Source organism: Scyliorhinus torazame, chromosome 22 (assembly GCF_047496885.1).
Source record: "Scyliorhinus torazame isolate Kashiwa2021f chromosome 22, sScyTor2.1, whole genome shotgun sequence".
Taxonomy (NCBI): Eukaryota; Metazoa; Chordata; class Chondrichthyes; order Carcharhiniformes; family Scyliorhinidae; genus Scyliorhinus; species Scyliorhinus torazame.
In genome coordinates, this window is record NC_092728.1 from 731742 (window position 1) to 756259 (window position 24518).

Here is a 24518-nt window from a genome sequence, read left to right on the forward strand (position 1 = left end):
CACACACACACACTGACAGTCACACACACACACTGGCAGTCACACACACACACACTGACAGTCACACACACACACTGTCAGCCACACACACACTGACAGTCACACACACACTGACAGTCACACACACACACTGACAGTCACACACACACTGACAGTCACACACACACACTGACAGGCACACACACACACTGTCAGTCACACACACACTGGCAGTCACACACACACACTGACAGTCACACACACACTGACAGTCACACACACACACTGACAGGCACACACACACACTGACAGTCACACACACACTGATAGTCACACACACACACTGACAGGCACACACACACACTGACAGTCACACACACACTGATAGTCACACACACACACTGACAGGCACACACACACACTGACAGTCTCACACACACTGACAGTCACACGCACACACTAATAGTCACACACACACACACTGACAGTCACACACACACTGACAGTCACACATACACTGACAGTCTCACACACACTGACAGTCACACACACTGACAGTCACACAAACACTCCCATGGACAGTCTTATACTCACACATTGACAGTCACACACACACACTGACAGTCACATACACATGCGGACAGTCACACACACACACACTGACAGTCACACACACTGGCAGTCACACACACACACGGACAGTCTCACACACACACATTGACAGTCACACACACATGCACTGACAGTCACTGACAGTTACACACACTGATAGTCACACACATAGTCACACACACACTGACAGTCACACACACACTGACAGTCACACACGCACACTGACAGTCACATACACTGTCAGTCACACACACACTGACAGTCACACACACACTGACAGTCACACACAAACTGGCAGTCACACACACACTGACAGTCACACACGCACACTGACAGTCACACACGCACTGTCAGTCACACACACACACTGTCAGTCACACACACACTGACAGTCACAGACACACTGACAGTCACACACACACTGACCGTCACACACACACTGACAGTCACACACACGCACTGTCAGTCACACACACACTGGCAGTCAAACACACACTGACAGTCACACACACACACACTGACAGTCACACACACACTGACAGTCACACACGCACACTGTCAGTCACACACACACTGACAGTCTCACACACACACTAATAGTCACACACACACACTGACAGTCACACACACACTGACAGTCACACGTTAACTAACAGTCTCACATACACACTGACAGTCTCACACACACTGACAGTCACACAAACACTCACACGGACAGTCTAATACACACACATTGACAGTCACACACACACACTGACAGTCACATACACACGCGGACAGTCACACACACACACACTGACAGTCACACACACTGGCAGTCACACACACACACGGACAGTCTCACACACACACATTGACAGTCACACACACACTGACAGTCACATACACTGACAGTCACACACACTGACAGTTAAACACACTGACAGTCACACACACATGCACTGACAGTCACTGACAGTTACACACACTGATAGTCACACACACAGTCACATACACACGCTGACATTCTTACACACACACACTGACAGTCTCCTACAGTCACTGACAGTCACACACACACACACTGACAGTCACACACACTAACACTGACAGTCACACACACAGTCACACACGCACTGACTGTCTCCCACATACACTGACAGTCACACAAACACTGACAATCACACTCACACACTGACAGTCACACACACACTGACAGTCACACACACACACTGACAGTCACACACACACTGACAGTCTCACACACACACTGACAGTCACACACACTGACAGTCACACGCACACACTGACAGTCACACACACTGACAGTCACACACACACACTGACAGTCACACACACTCAGACTGTCACACACACACACACAGTCACACAAACACACACACTGACAGTCACACACACACTCAGACAGCCACACACACGCACACACACACACACTGGCACTCACACACGTACTGACAGTCACACACACACACTGACAGTCACACACACACACTGACAATCACAAACACACACTGACAGTCACACACGCACACATGGACAGTCACACACACTGACAGTCACACACACACATACGGCCAGTCTCACACACACACATTGACAGTCACACACACACACTGGCAGTCACATGCACAGACAGTCACACACACTGACAGTCGCACACACTGACAGTCACACACACAGTCACACACACGCACTGACAGTCTCCCACACACACTGACAGTCACACACACACTGACAGTGACACACACGCACTGACAGTCACACACACTGACAGTTACACACACATACGGACAGTCACACAGACAGTCATACACACACACTGACAGTCTCACACACACACTGACAGTCACACACACACACACTGACAGTCACACACACACCGACAGTCACACACACTGACAGTCACACACACACACACTGACAGTCACACACACACTCATGGACAGTCACACACACTGACAGTCACACACACACACGGACAGTCTCACACACACACATTGACAATCACACACACACTGACAGTCACATACACTGCGTCACACACACTGACAGTTACACACAGACAGTCACACACATAGTCACACACACGCACTGACAGTCTCCCACATACACTGACAGTCATACACACTGACCCTCACACACACTGACACTCACAAACACACACACTGAAAGTCAGATGCACTGACAGTCACACACACACACTGACAGTCACACACACACACTGGCAGTCACACACACACACTGACAGTCACACACACACACTGACAGTCACACATACTCACGGACAGTCTCACACACACACTGACAGTCACACACACTGACAGTCACACACACACACACAGGCAGTCAAACACACTGACAGTCTCACACACAAACACTGACAGTGAGACACAAACACTGACAGCCACATACACTGACAGTCGAACACACACTGACAGTCGAACACACACTGAGAGTCAGACACACTGACAGTCACACAGACACACTGATAGTCATACAGTCTCTCTCACACACACACATTGACACAGTCACACTCAGACAAACTTACTACACACCGGCACACACAGTCACGCTTAGACGGACAGAGACACATCGCTGATTTCCCATTGATGTGACTGTCCGACGGACACGGACAGGCTGAAAGTATCTCCCCTCCACAAAGAGTCACCAACTCCGAGTGGGAATATCCCTCGAGATTTGCCAACCGCGCCTCCCTCCCATGCCGGTGAAATGGCCCTCCCACCGAAACCTTCTCACCATCAGGAGAGTCGGAATAAACGTTTCCAAATGTGTTTGCTCGCCCCTCGGGATGGAAGCTGGGAGATCCGGCAGGGTCCTGACGGGATTGCCAGTCACGTCCAGCAGAATAATGATTCCACTTTGTGTGTTTGTCCAGGGCTCTGGTGGTCTGAGACACGGGGCACTGGGACGGCGAACGGCCAGCCCTCACAAGGTGAGTATACGGCGTGTGGGCAAACTGACCCCACAGGGGAGGGGTCAGGGGTCAGTCACTGCTCTCACACTGACCGCGGCAAGTCCGGAGGGTGACCCGCGGGGAACTGGACACCGTACAAAGTGGGTGGGTGGGGGGGGGATAACCTCAGAGGATGACGGGCGGGGTGTGTGGGCGGGGCACAGGACAAAATGGCAAAGCAGAGCCCATCAGGAGATGGTCAGACGTAGAGTCTGAGCTCACCTTCCCCCTGGCGTCCCTGCACCATGGGACCCTCCCCCCGGTCTCCCTGCACCGTGGGACCCTCCCTCCGGTCTCCCTGCACCATGGGACCCTCCCCCTGGTGTCCCTGCACCATGGGACCCTCCCCCCGGTCTCCCTGCACCGTGGGGCCCTCCCCCTGGTGTCCCTGCACCGTGGGACCCTCCCCCTGATGTCCCTGCACCGTGGGGCCCTCCCCCTGGTGTCCCCGCACCATGGGACCCTCCCCCTGGTGTCCCCGCACCGTGGGGCCCTCCCCCTGGTGTCCCTGAACCGTGGGGCCCTCCCCCTGGTGTCCCCGCACCGTGGGGCCCTCCCCCTGGTGTCCCTGAACCGTGGGGCCCTCCCCCTGGTGTCCCTGCACCGTGGGGCCCTCCCCCTGGTGTCCCTGCACCGTGGGGCCCTCCCCTGGTGTCCCTGCACCGTGGGACCCTCCCCCTGGTGTCTCCGCACCGTGGGGCCCTCCCCCTGGTGTCCCTACACCGTGGGACCCTTCACTTGGTGTCCCCGCACCGTGGGACCCTCCCCCTGGTGTCCCTGAACCGTGGGGCCCTCCCCCTGGTGTCCCTGCACCGTGGGGCCCTCCCCCTGGTGTCCCTGCACCGTGGGGCCCTTCCCCTGGTGTCGCTGAACCGTGGGCCTCTCCCCCTGGTGTCCCTGCACCGTGGGCCCCTCCCCCTGGTGTCCCTGCTCCGTGGGGCCCTCCCCTGGTGTCCCTGCTCCGTGGGGCCCTCCCCCTGGTGTCCCTGCACCGTGGGGCCCTCCCCCTGGTGTCCCTGTGCCGTGGGGCCCTCCCCTCGGTGCCCCTGCACCGTGGGACCCTCCCCCTGGTGTCTCCGCACCGTGGGCCCCTCCCCCTGGTGTCCCTGCGCCGTGGGCCCCTCCCCCTTGTGTCCCTGCGCCGTGGGGCCCTCCCCCTGGTGTCCCTGCACCGTGGGACCCTCCCCCTGGTGTCCCTGTGCCGTGGGGCCCTCCCCTCGGTGCCCCTGCACCGTGGGACCCTCCCCCTGGTGTCTCCGCACCGTGGGGCCCTCCACCTGGTGTCGCTGCACCGTGGGCCCCTCCCCCTGGTGTCCCTGCGCCGTGGGCCCTCCCCCTGGTGTCCCTGCGCCGTGGGCCCCTCCCCCTGGTGTCCCTGCACCGTGGGGTCCACCCCCTGGTGTCCCTGTGCCGTGGGCCCTCCCCCTGGTGCCCCTGCACTGTGGGGCCCTTCCCCTGGTGTCGCTGCACCGTGGGCCCCTCCCCCTGGTGTCCCTGCGCCGTGGGGCCCTCCCTTTGGTGCCCCTGCACCGTGGGACCCTCCCCCTGGGGTCTCTAAACAGTTGCCACAGATTGACTGAATTTGCTCTCCTGTCTGGTTCCTTTGCAGGTCCACGACAAGGAGCTGTGTAAAGTGAGTCAGGAGCAGTACACGGATGCCCTGCGGCCATCCCGGGATCCCCTGGTTATCCAGGTCCTGCGGCGCAGTCCCAGAGGCAAGATTGCAACGTCAATCCCGGATCTGCAACTTGTGGACAACGGCACCCAGACAGACATCACCTTCGAACACATCATGGCCTTGAGGAAGGTGCAGACTCCGTCACCCCAGATTGTACAGCTGGAACCCTGCACTCAGTCTGAGCGGTGAGTATCAACAACACCCAGAGAAAGACTGTACAGCAATCCTCACCCTGTATAAACACAGACTGTGTACAGCAATCCTCACCCTGTATAAACACAGACTGTATACAGCAATCCTCACCCTGTATAAACACAGACTGTGTACAGCAATCCTCACCCTGTATAAACACAGACTGTGTACAGCAATCCTCACCCTGTATAAACACAGACTGTGTACAGCAATCCTCACCCTGTAGAAACACAGACTGTGTACAGCAATCCTCACCCTGTATAAACACAGACTGTGTACAGCGATCCTCACCCTGTATAAACACAGACTGTGTACAGCGATCCTCACCCTGTATAAACACAGACTGTGTACAGTGATCCTCACCCTGTATAAACACAGACTGGGTACAGCAATCCTCACCCTGAATAAACACAGACTGTGTACAGCGATCCTCACCCTGTATAAACACAGACTGTGTACAGCAATCCTCACCCTGTATAAACACAGACTGTATACAGCAATCCTCACCCTGTATAAACACAGACTGTGTACAGCAATCCTCACCCTGTATAAACACAGACTGTGTACAGCAATCCTCACCCTGTATAAACACAGACTGTGTACAGCAATCCTCACCCTGTAGAAACACAGACTGTGTACAGCAATCCTCACCCTGTATAAACACAGACTGTGTACAGCGATCCTCACCCTGTATAAACACAGACTGTGTACAGCGATCCTCACCCTGTATAAACACAGACTGTGTACAGTGATCCTCACCCTGTATAAACACAGACTGTGTACAGCAATCCTCACCCTGAATAAACACAGACTGTGTACAGCGATCCTCACCCTGTATAAACACAGACTGGGTACAGCGATCCTCACCCTGTATAAACACAGACTGTGTACAGCGATCCTCACCCTGTATAAACACAGACTGTGCACAGCAATCCTCACCCTGTATAAACACAGACTGTGTACAGTGATCCTCACCCTGTATAAACACAGACTGTGTACAGTGATCCTCACCCTGTATAAACACAGACTGTGCACAGCAATCCTCACCCTGTATAAACACAGACTGTGTACAGTGATCCTCATCCTGTATAAACACAGACAGTGCACAGCAATCCTCACCCTGTATAAACACAGATTGTGTACAGCGATCCTCACCCTGTATAAACACAGACTGTGTACAGTGATCCTCACCCTGAATAAACACAGACTGTGTACAGCGATCCTCACCCTGAATAAACACAGACTGTGTACAGTGATCCTCACCCTGTATAAACACAGACTGTGTACAGTGATCCTCATCCTGTATAAACACAGACTGTGCACAGCAATCCTCACCCTGTATAAACACAGATTGTGTACAGCGATCCTCACCCTGTATAAACACAGACTGTGTACAGTGATCCTCATGCTGTATAAACACAGACTGTGCACTGCAATCCTCACCCTGAATAAACACAGACTGTGTACAGCAATCCTCACCCTGTATAAACACAGACTGTATACAGCGATCCTCACCCTGAATAAACACAGACTGTGTTCAGTGATCCTCATCCTGTATAAACACAGACTGGGTACAGCGATCCTCACCCTGTATAAACACAGACTGTGTTCAGTGATCCTCATCCTGTATAAACACAGACTGTGCACAGCAATCCTCACCCTGTATAAACACAGACTGTGTACAGTGATCCTCATCCTGTATAAACACAGACTGTGCACAGCAATCCTCACCCTGAATAAACACAGACTGTGCACAGCAATCCTCACCCTGTATAAACACAGACTGTGTACAGTGATCCTCACCCTGTATAAACACAGACTGTGCACAGCAATCCTCACCCTGTATAAACACAGACTGTGTACAGCAATCCTCACCCTGTATAAACACAGACTGTGTACAGCGATCCTCACCCTGAATAAACACGGACTCTGCACAGCAATCCTCACCCTGTATAAACACGGACTGTGTACAGCGATCCTCACCCTGTATAAACACAGACTGTGTACAGCGATCCTCACCCTGAATAAACACGGACTCTGCACAGCAATCCTCACCCTGTATAAACACAGACTGTGTACAGCGATCCTCGCCCTGAATAAACACAGACTGTGTACAGTGATCCTCGCCCTGTATAAACACAGACTGTGTACAGTGATCCTCACCCTGTATAAACACAGATTGTGTACAGTGATCCTCACCCTGTATAAACACAGACTGTGTACAGCGATCTTCATCCTGTATAAACACAGACTGTGTACAGTGATCCTCACCCTGTATAAACACAGACTGTGTACAGCGATCCTCATCCTGTATAAACACAGACTGTATACAGCGATCCTCACCCTGAATAAACACAGACTGTGTACAGCGATCCTCGCCCTGTATAAACACAGACTGTGTACAGCAATCCTCACCCTGAATAAACACAGACTGTGTACAGTAATCCTCACCCTGTATAAACACAGACTGTATACAGCGATCCTCACCCTGAATAAACACAGACTGTGTACAGCGATCCTCCCCCTGTATAAACACAGACTGTATACAGCGATCCTCACCCTGAATAAACACAGACTGTGTACAGCGATCCTCACCTTGAATAAACACAGACTGTGTACAGCAATCCTCACCCTGAATAAACACAGACTGTGTACAGCGATCCTCACCCTGTATAAACACAGACTGGGTACAGCGATCCTCACCCTGTATAAACACAGACTGGGTACAGCGATCCTCACCCTGTATAAATACAGACTGTGTACAGTGATCCTCACCCTGAATAAACACAGACTGTGTACAGCGATCCTCACCCTGAATAAACACAGACTGTGTACAGCGATCCTCGCCCTGAATAACCACAGACTGTGTACAGCGATCCTCGCCCTGTATAAACACAGACTGTGTACAGCAATCCTCGCCCTGTATAAACACAGACTGTGTACAGCGATCCTCACCTTGAATAAACACAGACTGTGTACAGCAATCCTCACCCTGTATAAACACAGACTGTGTACAGCGATCCTCACCCTGTATAAACACAGACTGTGTTCAGTGATCCTCGCCCTGTATAAACACAGGCTGTGTACAGCGATCCTCACCTTGTATAAACACAGACTGTGTACAGCGATCCTCACCTTGAATAAACACAGACTGTGTACAGCAATCCTCACCCTGTATAAACACAGACTGTGTACAGCGATCCTCACCCTGTATAAACACAGACTGTGTTCAGTGATCCTCACCCTGTATAAACACAGACTGTGTACAGTGATCCTCACCCTGTATAAACACAGACTGTGTACAGCGATCCTCACCCTGTATAAACACAGACTGTGTACAGCAATCCTCACCCTGAATAAACACAGACTGTGTACAGCGATCCTCACCCTGTATAAACACAGACTGTACAGCGATCCTCGCCCTGTATAAACACAGACTGTGTACAGCGATCCTCACCCTGTATAAACATAGACTGTGTACAGTGATCCTCACCCTGTATAAACACAGACTGTGTACAGTGATCCTCACCCTGTATAAACACAGACTGTGTACAGCGATCCTCACCCTGAATAAACACAGACTGTGTACAGTAATCCTCGCCCTGTATAAACACAGACTGTGTACAGCTATCCTCGCTCTGTATAAACACAGACTGTGTACAGCGATCCTCACCCTGTATAAACATAGACTGTGTACAGTGATCCTCACCCTGTATAAACACAGACTGTGTACAGTGATCCTCACCCTGTATAAACACAGACTGTGTACAGTGATCCTCACCCTGTATAAACACAGACTGTGTACAGCGATCCTCACCCTGAATTAACACAGACTGTATACAGCGATCCTCATCCTGTATAAACACAGACTGTGTACAGCAATCCTTACCCTGTATAAACACAGACTGTATACAGCGATCCTCACCCTGAATAAACACAGACTGTGTACAGTGATCCTCACCCTGTATAAACACAGACTGTGTACAGCGATCCTCACCCTGTATAAACACAGACTGTGTTCAGTGATCCTCACCCTGAATAAACACAGACTGTGTACAGTGATCCTCACCCTGTATAAACACAGACTGTGCACAGCAATCCTCACCCTGTATAAACACAGACTGTGCACAGCGATCCTCACCCTGTATAAACACAGACTCTGCACAGCGATCCTCACCCTGTAGAAACACGGACTGTGTACAGCGATCCTCACCCTGAATAAACACAGACTGTGTACAGCGATCCTCACCCTGTATAAACACAGACTGTGTACAGCGATCCTCGCCCTGTATAAACACAGACTGTGTACAGTAATCCTCACACTGAATAAACACAGACTCTGCACAGCGATCCTCACCCTGTAGAAACACGGACTGTGTACAGCGATCCACACCCTGAATAAACACAGACTGTGTACAGCGATCCTCACCCTGTATAAACACAGACTGTGTACAGCGATCCTCGCCCTGTATAAACACAGACTGTGTACAGTAATCCTCACCCTGAATAAACACAGACTATGTACAGTGATCCTCACCCTGTATAAACACAGACTCTGCACAGCGATCCTCACCCTGTATAAACACAGACTGTGTACAGCGATCCTCACCCTGTATAAACACAGACTGTGTACAGTAATCCTCACCCTGAATAAACACAGACTGTGTACAGCGATCCTCACCCTGAATAAACACAGACTCTGCACAGCGATCCTCACCCTGAATAAACACAGACTGTGCACAGTGATCCTCACCCTGAATAAACACAGACTGTGTACAGCGATCCTCACCCTGAATAAACACAGACTGTGTACAGCGATCCTCACCCTGTATAAACACAGACTGTGTACAGTAATCCTCACCCTGAATAAACACAGACTATGTACAGTGATCCTCACCCTGTATAAACACAGACTGTGTACAGTAATCCTCACCCTGTATAAACACAGACTGTGTACAGCAATCCTCACCCTGAATAAACACAGACTGTGCACAGTGATCCTCACCCTGAATAAACACAGACTGTGTACAGCGATCCTCACCCTGAATAAACACAGACTGTGTACAGCGATCCTCACCCTGTATAAACACAGACTGTGTACAGCGATCCTCACCCTGAATAAACACAGACTCTGCACAGCGATCCTCACCCTGTATAAACACAGACTGTGTACAGCGATCCTCACCCTGTATAAACACAGACTGTGTACAGTAATCCTCACCCTGTATAAACACAGACTGTGTACAGCAATCCTCACCCTGAATAAACACAGACTGTGCACAGTGATCCTCACCCTGAATAAACACAGACTGTGTACAGCGATCCTCACCCTGAATAAACACAGACTGTGTACAGCGATCCTCACCCTGTATAAACACAGACTGTGTACAGCGATCCTCACCCTGAATAAACACAGACTCTGCACAGCGATCCTCACCCTGTATAAACACAGACTGTGTACAGCGATCCTCACCCTGTATAAACACAGACTGTGTACAGTAATCCTCACCCTGAATAAACACAGACTGTGTACAGCGATCCTCACCTTGTATAAACACAGACTGTGTACAGTGATCCTCACCCTGTATAAACACAGACTGTGTACAGTGATCCTCACCCTGTATAAACACAGACTGTGTACAGCGATCCTCACCCTGAATTAACACAGACTGTATACAGCGATCCTCATCCTGTATAAACACAGACTGTGTACAGCAATCCTTACCCTGTATAAACACAGACTGTATACAGCGATCCTCACCCTGAATAAACACAGACTGTGTACAGTGATCCTCACCCTGTATAAACACAGACTGTGTACAGCGATCCTCACCCTGTATAAACACAGACTGTGTTCAGTGATCCTCACCCTGAATAAACACAGACTGTGTACAGTGATCCTCACCCTGTATAAACACAGACTGTGCACAGCAATCCTCACCCTGTATAAACACAGACTGTGTACAGCGATCCTCACCCTGTATAAACACAGACTGTGTACAGCGATCCTCGCCCTGTATAAACACAGACTGTGTACAGTAATCCTCACACTGAATAAACACAGACTCTGCACAGCGATCCTCACCCTGTAGAAACACGGACTGTGTACAGCGATCCACACCCTGAATAAACACAGACTGTGTACAGCGATCCTCACCCTGTATAAACACAGACTGTGTACAGCGATCCTCGCCCTGTATAAACACAGACTGTGTACAGTAATCCTCACCCTGAATAAACACAGACTATGTACAGTGATCCTCACCCTGTATAAACACAGACTCTGCACAGCGATCCTCACCCTGTATAAACACAGACTGTGTACAGCGATCCTCACCCTGTATAAACACAGACTGTGTACAGTAATCCTCACCCTGAATAAACACAGACTGTGTACAGCGATCCTCACCCTGTATAAACACAGACTGTGTACAGTAATCCTCACCCTGTATAAACACAGACTGTGTACAGCAATCCTCACCCTGAATAAACACAGACTGTGCACAGTGATCCTCACCCTGAATAAACACAGACTGTGTACAGCGATCCTCACCCTGAATAAACACAGACTGTGTACAGCGATCCTCACCCTGTATAAACACAGACTGTGTACAGCGATCCTCACCCTGAATAAACACAGACTCTGCACAGCGATCCTCACCCTGTATAAACACAGACTGTGTACAGCGATCCTCACCCTGTATAAACACAGACTGTGTACAGTAATCCTCACCCTGAATAAACACAGACTGTGTACAGCGATCCTCACCTTGTATAAACACAGACTGTGTACAGTAATCCTCACCCTGTATAAACACAGACTGTGTACAGCAATCCTCACCCTGAATAAACACAGACTGTATACAGCGATCCTCACCCTGAATAAACACAGACTGTGCACAGTGATCCTCACCCTGTATAAACACAGACTGTGTACAGCGATCCTCACCCTGTATAAACACAGACTGTGTACAGCGATCCTCACCCTGAATAAACACAGACTGTGTACAGCGATCCTCACCCTGAATAAACACAGACTGTGTACAGCGATCCTCACCCTGTATAAACACAGACTGTGTACAGTAATCCTCACCCTGTATAAACACAGACTGTGTACAGCAATCCTCACCCTGAATAAACACAGACTGTATACAGCGATCCTCACCCTGAATAAACACAGACTGTGCTCAGTGATCCTCACCCTGTATAAACACAGACTCTGCACAGCGATCCTCACCCTGTAGAAACACGGACTGTGTACAGCGATCCTCACCCTGAATAAACACAGACTGTGTACAGCGATCCTCACCCTGTATAAACACAGACTGTGTACAGCGATCCTCGCCCTGTATAAACACAGACTGTGTACAGTAATCCTCACACTGAATAAACACAGACTCTGCACAGCGATCCTCACCCTGTAGAAACACGGACTGTGTACAGCGATCCACACCCTGAATAAACACAGACTGTGTACAGCGATCCTCACCCTGTACAAACACAGACTGTGTACAGCGATCCTCGCCCTGTATAAACACAGACTGTGTACAGTAATCCTCACCCTGAATAAACACAGACTATGTACAGTGATCCTCACCCTGTATAAACACAGACTCTGCACAGCGATCCTCACCCTGTATAAACACAGACTGTGTACAGCGATCCTCACCCTGTATAAACACAGACTGTGTACAGTAATCCTCACCCTGAATAAACACAGACTGTGTACAGCGATCCTCACCCTGTATAAACACAGACTGTGTACAGTAATCCTCACCCTGTATAAACACAGACTGTGTACAGCAATCCTCACCCTGAATAAACACAGACTGTGCACAGTGATCCTCACCCTGAATAAACACAGACTGTGTACAGCGATCCTCACCCTGAATAAACACAGACTGTGTACAGCGATCCTCACCCTGTATAAACACAGACTGTGTACAGCGATCCTCACCCTGAATAAACACAGACTCTGCACAGCGATCCTCACCCTGTATAAACACAGACTGTGTACAGCGATCCTCACCCTGTATAAACACAGACTGTGTACAGTAATCCTCACCCTGAATAAACACAGACTGTGTACAGCGATCCTCACCTTGTATAAACACAGACTGTGTACAGTAATCCTCACCCTGTATAAACACAGACTGTGTACAGCAATCCTCACCCTGAATAAACACAGACTGTATACAGCGATCCTCACCCTGAATAAACACAGACTGTGCACAGTGATCCTCACCCTGTATAAACACAGACTCTGCACAGCGATCCTCACCCTGTATAAACACAGACTGTGTACAGTGATCCTCACCCTGTATAAACACAGACTGTGTACAGTGATCCTCACCCTGTATAAACACAGACTGTGTACAGCGATCCTCACCCTGAATTAACACAGACTGTATACAGCGATCCTCATCCTGTATAAACACAGACTGTGTACAGCAATCCTTACCCTGTATAAACACAGACTGTATACAGCGATCCTCACCCTGAATAAACACAGACTGTGTACAGTGATCCTCACCCTGTATAAACACAGACTGTGTACAGCGATCCTCACCCTGTATAAACACAGACTGTGTTCAGTGATCCTCACCCTGAATAAACACAGACTGTGTACAGTGATCCTCACCCTGTATAAACACAGACTGTGCACAGCAATCCTCACCCTGTATAAACACAGACTGTGTACAGCGATCCTCACCCTGTATAAACACAGACTGTGTACAGCGATCCTCGCCCTGTATAAACACAGACTGTGTACAGTAATCCTCACACTGAATAAACACAGACTCTGCACAGCGATCCTCACCCTGTAGAAACACGGACTGTGTACAGCGATCCACACCCTGAATAAACACAGACTGTGTACAGCGATCCTCACCCTGTATAAACACAGACTGTGTACAGCGATCCTCGCCCTGTATAAACACAGACTGTGTACAGTAATCCTCACCCTGAATAAACACAGACTATGTACAGTGATCCTCACCCTGTATAAACACAGACTCTGCACAGCGATCCTCACCCTGTATAAACACAGACTGTGTACAGCGATCCTCACCCTGTATAAACACAGACTGTGTACAGTAATCCTCACCCTGAATAAACACAGACTGTGTACAGCGATCCTCACCCTGTATAAACACAGACTGTGTACAGTAATCCTCACCCTGTATAAACACAGACTGTGTACAGCAATCCTCACCCTGAATAAACACAGACTGTGCACAGTGATCCTCACCCTGAATAAACACAGACTGTGTACAGCGATCCTCACCCTGAATAAACACAGACTGTGTACAGCGATCCTCACCCTGTATAAACACAGACTGTGTACAGCGATCCTCACCCTGAATAAACACAGACTCTGCACAGCGATCCTCACCCTGTATAAACACAGACTGTGTACAGCGATCCTCACCCTGTATAAACACAGACTGTGTACAGTAATCCTCACCCTGAATAAACACAGACTGTGTACAGCGATCCTCACCTTGTATAAACACAGACTGTGTACAGTAATCCTCACCCTGTATAAACACAGACTGTGTACAGCAATCCTCACCCTGAATAAACACAGACTGTATACAGCGATCCTCACCCTGAATAAACACAGACTGTGCACAGTGATCCTCACCCTGTATAAACACAGACTGTGTACAGCGATCCTCACCCTGTATAAACACAGACTGTGTACAGCGATCCTCACCCTGAATAAACACAGACTGTGTACAGCGATCCTCACCCTGAATAAACACAGACTGTGTACAGCGATCCTCACCCTGTATAAACACAGACTGTGTACAGTAATCCTCACCCTGTATAAACACAGACTGTGTACAGCAATCCTCACCCTGAATAAACACAGACTGTATACAGCTATCCTCACCCTGAATAAACACAGACTGTGCTCAGTGATCCTCACCCTGTATAAACACAGACTCTGCACAGCGATCCTCACCCTGTAGAAACACGGACTGTGTACAGCGATCCTCACCCTGAATAAACACAGACTGTGTACAGCGATCCTCACCCTGTATAAACACAGACTGTGTACAGCGATCCTCGCCCTGTATAAACACAGACTGTGTACAGTAATCCTCACACTGAATAAACACAGACTCTGCACAGCGATCCTCACCCTGTAGAAACACGGACTGTGTACAGCGATCCACACCCTGAATAAACACAGACTGTGTACAGCGATCCTCACCCTGTATAAACACAGACTGTGTACAGCGATCCTCGCCCTGTATAAACACAGACTGTGTACAGTAATCCTCACCCTGAATAAACACAGACTATGTACAGTGATCCTCACCCTGTATAAACACAGACTCTGCACAGCGATCCTCACCCTGTATAAACACAGACTGTGTACAGCGATCCTCACCCTGTATAAACACAGACTGTGTACAGTAATCCTCACCCTGAATAAACACAGACTGTGTACAGCGATCCTCACCCTGTATAAACACAGACTGTGTACAGTAATCCTCACCCTGTATAAACACAGACTGTGTACAGCAATCCTCACCCTGAATAAACACAGACTGTGCACAGTGATCCTCACCCTGAATAAACACAGACTGTGTACAGCGATCCTCACCCTGAATAAACACAGACTGTGTACAGCGATCTTCACCCTGTATAAACACAGACTGTGTACAGCGATCCTCACCCTGAATAAACACAGACTCTGCACAGCGATCCTCACCCTGTATAAACACAGACTGTGTACAGCGATCCTCACCCTGTATAAACACAGACTGTGTACAGTAATCCTCACCCTGAATAAACACAGACTGTGTACAGCGATCCTCACCTTGTATAAACACAGACTGTGTACAGTAATCCTCACCCTGTATAAACACAGACTGTGTACAGCAATCCTCACCCTGAATAAACACAGACTGTATACAGCGATCCTCACCCTGAATAAACACAGACTGTGCACAGTGATCCTCACCCTGTATAAACACAGACTGTGTACAGCGATCCTCACCCTGTATAAACACAGACTGTGTACAGCGATCCTCACCCTGAATAAACACAGACTGTGTACAGCGATCCTCACCCTGAATAAACACAGACTGTGTACAGCGATCCTCACCCTGTATAAACACAGACTGTGTACAGTAATCCTCACCCTGTATAAACACAGACTGTGTACAGCAATCCTCACCCTGAATAAACACAGACTGTATACAGCGATCCTCACCCTGAATAAACACAGACTGTGCACAGTGATCCTCACCCTGTATAAACACAGACTGTGTACAGCGATCCTCACCCTGAATAAACACAGACTGGGTACAGCGATCCTCACCCTGTATAAACACAGACTGTGTACAGTAATCCTCACCCTGTATAAACACAGACTGTGTACAGCAATCCTCACCCTGAATAAACACAGACTGTATACAGCGATCCTCACCCTGAATAAACACAGACTGTGCACAGTGATCCTCACCCTGTATAAACACAGACTGTGTACAGCGATCCTCACCCTGAATAAACACAGACTGTGTACAGCGATCCTCACCCTGAATAAACACAGACTGTGTACAGCGATCCTCACCCTGAATAAACACAGACTGTGTACAGCGATCCTCACCCTGTATAAACACAGACTGTGTACAGCGATCCTCACCCTGAATAAACACAGACTGTGTACAGCAATCGTCACCCTGTATAAACACAGACTGTGTACAGTGATCCTCACCCTGTATAAACACAGACTGTGTACAGCGATCCTCACCCTGAATAAACACAGACTGTGTACAGTGATCCTCACCCTGAATAAACACAGACTGTGTACAGCAATCCTCACCCTGTATAAACACAGACTGTGTACAGCAATCCTCACCCTGTATAAACACAGACTGGGTACAGCAATCCTCACCCTGAATAAAATCAGACTGTATACAGTGATCCTCACCCTGAATAAACACAGACTGTGTACAGTGATCCTCACCCTGTATAAACACAGACTGTGCACAGCAATCCTCACCCTGTAGAAACACAGACTGTGTACAGCAATCCTCACCCTGTATAAACACAGACTGGGTACAGCGATCCTCACCCTGTATAAACACAGACTGTGTACAGTGATCCTCACCCTGTATAAACACAGACTGTGTACAGTGATCCTCACCCTGTATAAACACAGACTGTGCACAGCAATCCTCACCCTGTATAAACACAGACTGTGCACAGCAATCCTCACCCTGTAGAAACACAGACTGTGTACAGCAATCCTCACCCTGTATAAACTCAGACTGTGTACAGTGATCCTCACCCTGTATAAACACAGACTGTGTACAGCGATCCTCACCCTGAATAAACACAGACTGTGTACAGTGATCCTCACCCTGTATAAACACAGACTGTGCACAGCAATCCTCACCCTGTAGAAACACAGACTGTGTACAGCAATCCTCACCCTGTATAAACACAGACTGGGTACAGCGATCCTCACCCTGTATAAACACAGACTGTGTACAGTGATCCTCACCCTGTATAAACACAGACTGTGTACAGCGATCCTCGCCCTGTATAAACACAGACTGTGTACAGCGATCCTCACCCTGAATAAACACAGACTGTGTACAGCAATCCTCACCCTGTATAAACACAGACTGTGTACAGCGATCCTCACCCTGTATAAACACAGACTGTGTACAGTAATCCTCACCCTGTATAAACACAGACTGTGTACAGCGTTCCTCACCCTGTATAAACACAGACTGTGTACAGTGATCCTCACCCTGTAGAAACACAGACTGTGTACAGCGATCCTCACCCTGTATAAACACAGACTGTGTTCAGTGATCCTCACCCTGTATAAATACAGACTGTGTACTGCAATCCTCACCCTGTAGAAACACAGACTGTGTGCAGCGATCCTCACCCTGTATAAACACAGACTGTGTACAGCGATCCTCACCCTGTATAAACACAGACTGTGTGCAGCGATCCTCACCCTGTATAAACACAGACTGTGTACAGCGATCCTCGCCCTGTATAAACACAGACTGTGTACAGCAATCCTCACCCTGTATAAACACAGACTGTGTACAGCAATCCTCTGCCTGGACCCCACTCCCTGGTTCCGCCGCACTCTCCCGTTCTCTGGGACCAGCCGTGCCCTGCGTTGAGGGTAACCTCACTGGCAGCCGAATAGTTTGACAGCTTCTGCCTCCCTTACTTTCAGTCCCCCCGTCGGGAACGAGTTCTACGACGCCAATGACTATCTGGAGAGCGGTCACCATGAGGTAGATCGGACGGAGGAACTGGAGTATGAGGTGGGTGAACAATCGTGCGTTACCCCCGGCCTAACGTTCCGAGGATTGTATCCGCTCGGGTTTAGCAGAGGGAGAGGCGACTTGATCGGAACCTTCTCGATCCTGAGGGGGTCTCGACAGGTTGAATGTAGAGATGATGGTTCCTCCTGTGGGAGAGTCTGGAACATGGGGTGGGGGGGGGGGGGGGGTGGGGGGGGTCACCGTTTAATAATTAGGGGTCGTCCGTTTAAAACACAAATGAGGAGATATCTTTTCTCCCAGAGAATCGCGGGTTTCTGGAACGGGAAAGGCAGCGATAGCAGAATCTTGGATTATTTTTAAGGCCAAGGTGGAGAGATTCTCCATTAGCGAGGGGGTGAAAGGTCATCAGGAGGTCAGCGCGAATGCGGGGTCGAGGTGATCAGCCAATTGTCTTATTGAGGGTCGGGCCAGGCTGGAGGGGCCGAGTGGCCTTCCTCCCGATCCTAGACGGTCTGCCCACGATGCTTTCCAGGGGTGCGATCGGACCTAAACCTGGACGGAAGGACGTGTTGTCGAATCTGCCCATCTGGCACTCAGCAGACCGAATTTTAGACAATTGCGCCAATTTGCACAACAGGAGAAGTGTGGACAAGCCGCTCTAATTGGTTGAGGAGTTGCGATGGAGGCAGTGATGGGGCGGGGGGGGGGGGGGGGGGCTTACCCGAGCCTCTGGGTAATTCAAAAAAGTGGGTAAGAGTCTGGGACGTGTTTCTTTTGTTTGCAGAATGTGTATGAATACGTGACGGCCCGCGTCGCGAGCTCGGCTCATTACCTTAGACTGGGGTGTTCGTTTAGCTGGCAGCGCACCCAGCATTGTTCAACAAGTGCTGCCCAATGGCCAAATCACATCGCCCGTTAGATGTAATGTTCTGGGCTTTGCTAACTCGGGCCGCTGTCGTCCTGTCTCCACTTTGCCCATTACGCGGAGCGGCCCGACACTGGGAAGCGCCCCCCCCCCCCAATTACATGTCCATGGACATAGATCCCTGAAAGTTGCCACCCAGGTTGAGAGGGTTGTTAAGAAGGCGTACGGTGTGTTAGCTTTTATTGGTAGAGGGATTGAGTTTCGGAGCCATGAGGTCATGTTGCAGCTGTACAAAACTCTGGTGCGGCCGCATTTGGAGTATTGCGTGCAATTCTGGTCGCCGCATTATAGGAAGGATGTGGAAGCATTGGAAAGGGTGCAGAGGAGATTTACCAGGATGTTGACTGGTTTGGAGGGAAGATCTTATGAGGCAAGGCTGAGGGACTTGAGGCTGTTTTCGTTAGAGAGAAGAAGGTTAAGAGGTGACTTAATTGAGGCATACAAGATGATCAGAGGATTGGATAGGGTGGACAGTGAGAGCCTTTTTCCTCGGATGGTGATGTCCAGCACGAGGGGACATAGCTTTAAATTGAGGGGAGATAGTATAGGACAGATTTCAGAGGTAGGTTCTTTACTCAGAGAGTAGCGAGGGCGTGGAATGCCCTGCCTGCAACAGTAGTGGACTCGCCAACACTAAGGGCATTAAAATGGTCATTGGATAGACATATGGACGATAAGGGAATAGTGTAGATGGGCTTTAGAGTGGTTTCACAGGTCGGCGCAACATCGAGGGCCGAAGGGCCTGTACTGCGCTGTAATGTTCTATGTTCTGTGTCTCAACATAGACAGGACCAAATAGGTGACTCAGATCACGTCGGAGAGAGCGAGATAGAGTTGGGAAGCGAGTGAGGGTGAGAGGCGGAGGGTTCAGATAGAGAGGGGGGGGGGGGAAGGGACTCGGGGGAGTGTGGGAGAGACGGGGGTAAAGATAGAGAGACTGTGTGGATAGAGAGCCAGGGAAAAGGGGGTATGGAGGGAGACAGAGGGTGCGTGAGAGAGCGAGAGACAGGCAGAGAGAGAGAAACCGAGAGGCGTAGGGAGGGGATTCCAGAGCTCGGGACTCAGGCAGCTGAAGGCACGGCCACCAAGGGTGGAGCGATGGGAAACTGGGAATGTTCAAGAGGCGGAATTGGAGGAGCGCAGGGATCTTGGAGGGTCGTAGGAATTGGAGGCAGTTACAGAGATAGGGAGGGTTGTAGGGGCTGGAGGAGGTTACAGAGATAGGGAGGGGTGTAGGGGCTGGAGGAGGTTACAGAGATAGGGAGGGGTGTAGGGGCTGGAGGGGGTTACAGAGATAGGGAGGGTGTAGGGGCAGGAGGAGGTTACAGAGATAGGGAGGGGTATGGGGGCTGGAGGAGGTTACAGAGATAGGGAGGGGTGTAGGGGGATGGATGCGGTTACAGAGATAGGGAGGGTGTAGGGGCTGGAGGAGGTTACAGAGATAGGGAGGGGTGTATGGGCTGGAGGAGGTTACAGAGATAGGGAGGGGGTGTAGGGAGCTGGAAGAGGTTACAGAGATAGGGAGGGTGTAGGGGCCGGAGGAGGTTACAGAGATAGGGAGGGGTGTAGGGGCTGGAGGGGGTTACAGAGATAGGGAGGGGTGTAGGGGCTGGAGGAGGTTACAGGGATAGGGAGGGTGTTGGGGCTGGTGGCGGTTACAGAGATAGGGAGGGGTGTAGGGGCTGGAGGAGGTTACAGAGATAGGGAGGGTGTAGGGGCCGGAGGAGGTTACAGAGATAGGGAGGGTTGAAGGGGCTGGAGGAGGTTACAGAGATAGGGAGGGGTGTAGGGACTGGAGAAGGTTACAGAGATAGGGAGGGGTGTCGGAGCTGGAGGAGGTTACAGAGATAGGGAGGGGTGTAGGGGCCGGAGGGGGTTACAGAGATAGGGAGGGGTGTAGGGGCTGGAGGAGGTTACAGAGATAGGGAGGGTGTAGTGGCTGGAGGAGGTTACAGAGATAGGGAGAGGGAGTAGTGGCTGGAGGAGGTTACAGAGATAGGGAGGGGTGTCGGGGCTGGAGGAGGTTACAGAGATAGGGAGGGGTGTAGGGGCTGGAGGGGGTTACAGAGATAGGGAGGGGTGTAGGGGCTGGAGGGGGTTACAGAGTTAGGGATGGTGTAGGGGCTGGAGCAGGTTACAGAGATAGGGAGGGGTGGAGGGGCTGGAGGGGGTTACAGAGATAGGGAGGGGTGTAGAGGCTGGAGGAGGTTTCATAGATAGGGAGGGGTGTAGGGGCTGGAGGGGGTTTCATAGATAGGGAGGGGTGTAGGGGCTGGAGGGGGTTACAGAGATAGGGAGGGGTGTCGGGGCTCGAGGAGGTTACAGAGATAGGGAGGGGGGTAGGGGCTGGAGGGGGTTACAGGGATAGGGAGGGGTGTAGGGGCTGGAGGAGGTTACGGAGATAGGGAGGGTTGTATGGGCTGGAGGTGGTTACAGGGATAGGGAGGGGTGTAGGGGCTGGAGGAGGTTACAGAGATAGGGAGGGTGTAGGGACTGGAGGTGGTTACAGAGATAGGGAGGGGTGTAGGGGCTGAAGGAGGTTACAGAGATAGGGAGGGTGTAGGGGCTGGAGGAGGTTACAGAGATAGGGAGGGTTGTCGGGGCTGGAGGAGGTTACAGAGATAGGAAGGGTTGTAGGGGCTGGAGGAGGTTACAGAGATAGGGAGGGTGTAGGGGCTGGAGGAGGTTACAGAGATAGGGAGGGGTGTGGGGGCTGGAGGAGGTTACAGAGATAGGGAGGGTGTCGGGGCTGGAGGTGTTTACAGAGATAGGGAGGGGTGTAGGGGCTGGAGGGGGTTACAGAGATAGGGAGGGTTGTAGGGGCTGGAGGAGGTTACAGAGATAGGGAGGGGTGTAGGGACTGGAGAAGGTTACAGAGATAGGGAGGGGTGTCGGAGCTGGAGGAGGTTACAGAGATAGGGAGGGGTGTAGGGGCCGGAGGGGGTTACAGAGATAGGGAGGGGTGTAGGGGCTGGAGGAGGTTACAGAGATAGGGAGGGTGTAGGGGCTGGAGGAGGTTACAGAGATAGGGAGAGGGTGTAGTGGCTGGAGGAGGTTACAGAGATAGGGAGGGGTGTCGGGGCTGGAGGAGGTTACAGAGATAGGGAGGGGTGTAGGCGCTGGAGGGGGTTACAGAGATAGGGAGGGGTGTAGGGGCTGGAGGGGGTTACAGAGTTAGGGATGGTGTAGGGGCTGGAGCAGGTTACAGAGATAGGGAGGGGTGGAGGGGCTGGAGGGGGTTACAGAGATAGGGAGGGGTGTAGAGGCTGGAGGAGGTTTCATAGATAGGGAGGGGTGTAGGGGCTGGAGGGGGTTTCATAGATAGGGAGGGGTGTAGGGGCTGGAGGGGGTTACAGAGATAGGGAGGGGTGTCGGGGCTCGAGGAGGTTACAGAGATAGGGAGGGGGGTAGGGGCTGGAGGGGGTTACAGGGATAGGGAGGGGTGTAGGGGCTGGAGGAGGTTACGGAGATAGGGAGGGTTGTATGGGCTGGAGGTGGTTACAGGGATAGGGAGGGGTGTAGGGGCTGGAGGAGGTTACAGAGATAGGGAGGGTGTAGGGACTGGAGGTGGTTACAGAGATAGGGAGGGGTGTAGGGGCTGAAGGAGGTTACAGAGATAGGGAGGGTGTAGGGGCTGGAGGAGGTTACAGAGATAGGGAGGGTTGTCGGGGCTGGAGGAGGTTACAGAGATAGGAAGGGTTGTAGGGGCTGGAGGAGGTTACAGAGATAGGGAGGGTGTAGGGGCTGGAGGAGGTTACAGAGATAGGGAGGGGTGTGGGGGCTGGAGGAGGTTACAGAGATAGGGAGGGTGTCGGGGCTGGAGGTGTTTACAGAGATAGGGAGGGGGTGTAGGGGCTGGAGGAGGTTACAGAGATAGGGAGGGGTGTAGGGGCTGGAGGGGGTTACAGAGATAGGGAGGGTTGTAGGGGCTGGAGGAGGTTACAGAGATAGGGAGGGGTGTAGGGACTGGAGAAGGTTACAGAGATAGGGAGGGGTGTCGGAGCTGGAGGAGGTTACAGAGATAGGGAGGGGTGTAGGGGCCGGAGGGGGTTACAGAGATAGGGAGGGGTGTAGGGGCTGGAGGAGGTTACAGAGATAGGGAGGGTGTAGGGGCTGGAGGAGGTTACAGAGATAGGGAGAGGGTGTAGTGGCTGGAGGAGGTTACAGAGATAGGGAGGGGTGTCGGGGCTGGAGGAGGTTACAGAGATAGGGAGGGGTGTAGGCGCTGGAGGGGGTTACAGAGATAGGGAGGGGTGTAGGGGCTGGAGGGGGTTACAGAGTTAGGGATGGTGTTGGGGCTGGAGCAGGTTACCGAGATAGGGAGGGGTGTAGGGGTTGGAGGGGGTTACAGAGATAGGGAGGGTTGTATGGGCTGGAGGTGGTTACAGAGATAGGGAGGGGTGTAGGGGCTGGAGGAGGTTTCAGAGATAGGGAGGGGTGTAGGGGCTGGAGGGGGTTACAGAGATAGGGAGGGGTGTCGGGGCTCGAGGAGGTTACAGAGATAGGGAGGGGGGTAGGGGCTGGAGGGGGTTACAGGGATAGGGAGGGGTGTAGGGGCTGGAGGAGGTTACGGAGATAGGGAGGGTTGTATGGGCTGGAGGTGGTTACAGAGATAGGGAGGGGTGTAGGGGCTGGAGGAGGTTACAGAGATAGGGAGGGTGTCGGGACTGGAGGTGGTTACAGAGATAGGGAGGGGTGTAGGGGCTGGAGGAGGTTACAGAGATAGGGAGGGGTGTAGGGGCTGGAGGAGGTTACGGAGATAGGGAGGGTTGTATGGGCTGGAGGTGGTTACAGAGATAGGGAGGGTGTAGGGGCTGGAGGAGGTTACAGAGATAGGGAGGGTTGTCGGGGCTGGAGGAGGTTACAGAGATAGGGAGG

At 51.3% G+C, this 24518-nt stretch overlaps 1 protein-coding gene across 1 annotated transcript in view; it reads left to right on the forward strand.

Annotated features, from left to right (window-relative positions):
• The first annotated feature begins 5187 nt into the window (after positions 1–5187).
• The window catches only part of LOC140398877 (PDZ domain-containing protein 4-like), a 56158-nt gene continuing 36827 nt past the window's right edge, over positions 5188–24518 (forward strand). The window contains exons 1-2 of the mRNA XM_072487821.1: positions 5188–5428; positions 18664–18754. Coding sequence (XP_072343922.1) covers positions 5358–5428; positions 18664–18754 — 162 coding nt within the window. The 5' untranslated portion in view covers positions 5188–5357. The remainder of the gene's footprint in view (positions 5429–18663; positions 18755–24518) is intronic.